Source organism: Sphaeroforma arctica, assembly GCF_001186125.1.
Source record: "Sphaeroforma arctica JP610 unplaced genomic scaffold supercont1.166, whole genome shotgun sequence".
NCBI classification, from domain to species: domain Eukaryota; class Ichthyosporea; order Ichthyophonida; genus Sphaeroforma; species Sphaeroforma arctica.
This window is the reverse complement of record NW_014040392.1, coordinates 127102-128394: the sequence shown is the minus strand read 5'-3', so window position 1 is coordinate 128394 and position 1293 is coordinate 127102. Positions and strand designations below refer to the sequence as shown.

Below are 1293 nucleotides of genomic sequence, written 5' to 3'. Positions count from 1 at the left end.
GCTTGATACACACACACAGGCATATACCAAGGAAACAGGACATTTTCATACATCTTCCATATACACCATTACAGAGCTGCTAGAACATTTTGGTAAATACTTTGTCAATCGAGATACATGCACAACCATTTTATTACCACATGCACACAGACATGCACGCGCTCCTGCGGGAGCGATGATGTGATAAGCAACTTTTCAGCGTGTGTGCGTCTGTGTCAAGGGCCTGTATGCTTTAGGGTTTAGGATTTAGGGTTTAGGGTAGACGTATCTGTATATACACCGCTACCTACTCCTTCTGAGAGACGAACCCATCTTGACCGACACACTTACACAGGTACATCGCTCGCACGCAGGACATGTGCACACACCATTACCACATGGACACAGACATACACGCACGCGTGAGAGAAGGATGGTGTGGCAAACAGCCATACAGTAATATCAGTGGTATCAGTGATATCAATGGTATCAATGGTATCAATGTGGATGTGCTTGGAGATACAGGTAGGTCGGTCTAATACTTTGGACAGTGCCTGAGTGCACACACGGACACATACATGCATCTGTACATGCGCATATAGGAGATAGGCATAGCCTACCAGTGGATATATAGGCACATACACATATATATGATTCTGGTACATACATATATAGGAGACAACTGAATGCTCACACAAACACATATACATAACCCTGTACATGCACATGTAGGAGATAGGCATAGCCTAGTGGATATACAGACACATACACATACACATACACATACACATATACATAACCCTGTACATGCACATGTAGGAGATAGGCATAGCCTAGTGGATATACAGACACATACACATACACATACACATATACATAACCTTGTACATGCACATGTAGGGGATAGCCATAGCCTGGTGGATATACAGACACATACACATACACATATACATAACCCTGTACATGCACATGTAGGAGATAGGCATAGCCTAGTGGATATACAGACACATACACATAACCCTGTACATGCACATGTAGGAGATAGCCATAGCCTAGTGGACACACAGACACAAAGCGCTGTTGAGGGAAATGTGGGATGCTTGTCGGCGGATGTGAAAGCTTTGGTTGCAACGGCATCGAAGATTGGCACCAGGATACAGTACCAGTATGTTTCTGGTTGTTTATGGTCAGGGGATTTAGTACAGATTACATATATGCATCGCAGTGGTATAGATATATGACGCTTTCATTTATACATACATATACATACATACATACACACACACACACACACACACACACACACACACACAC

At 43.2% G+C, this 1293-nt stretch overlaps 1 protein-coding gene across 1 annotated transcript; it reads left to right on the top strand.

Annotated features, from left to right (window-relative positions):
• Nucleotides 1–377: 377 nt before the first annotated feature.
• Nucleotides 378–1220, top strand: SARC_03314 (hypothetical protein; the record flags this gene model as incomplete). The annotated part of the gene is made up of 2 exons (XM_014302908.1): nucleotides 378–504; nucleotides 1018–1220. The coding sequence occupies 2 exons, from the start codon at nucleotides 378–380 to the stop codon at nucleotides 1218–1220; spliced, it is 330 nt and encodes a 109-aa protein (XP_014158383.1).
• Between the last annotated feature and the right edge of the window lie 73 nt (nucleotides 1221–1293).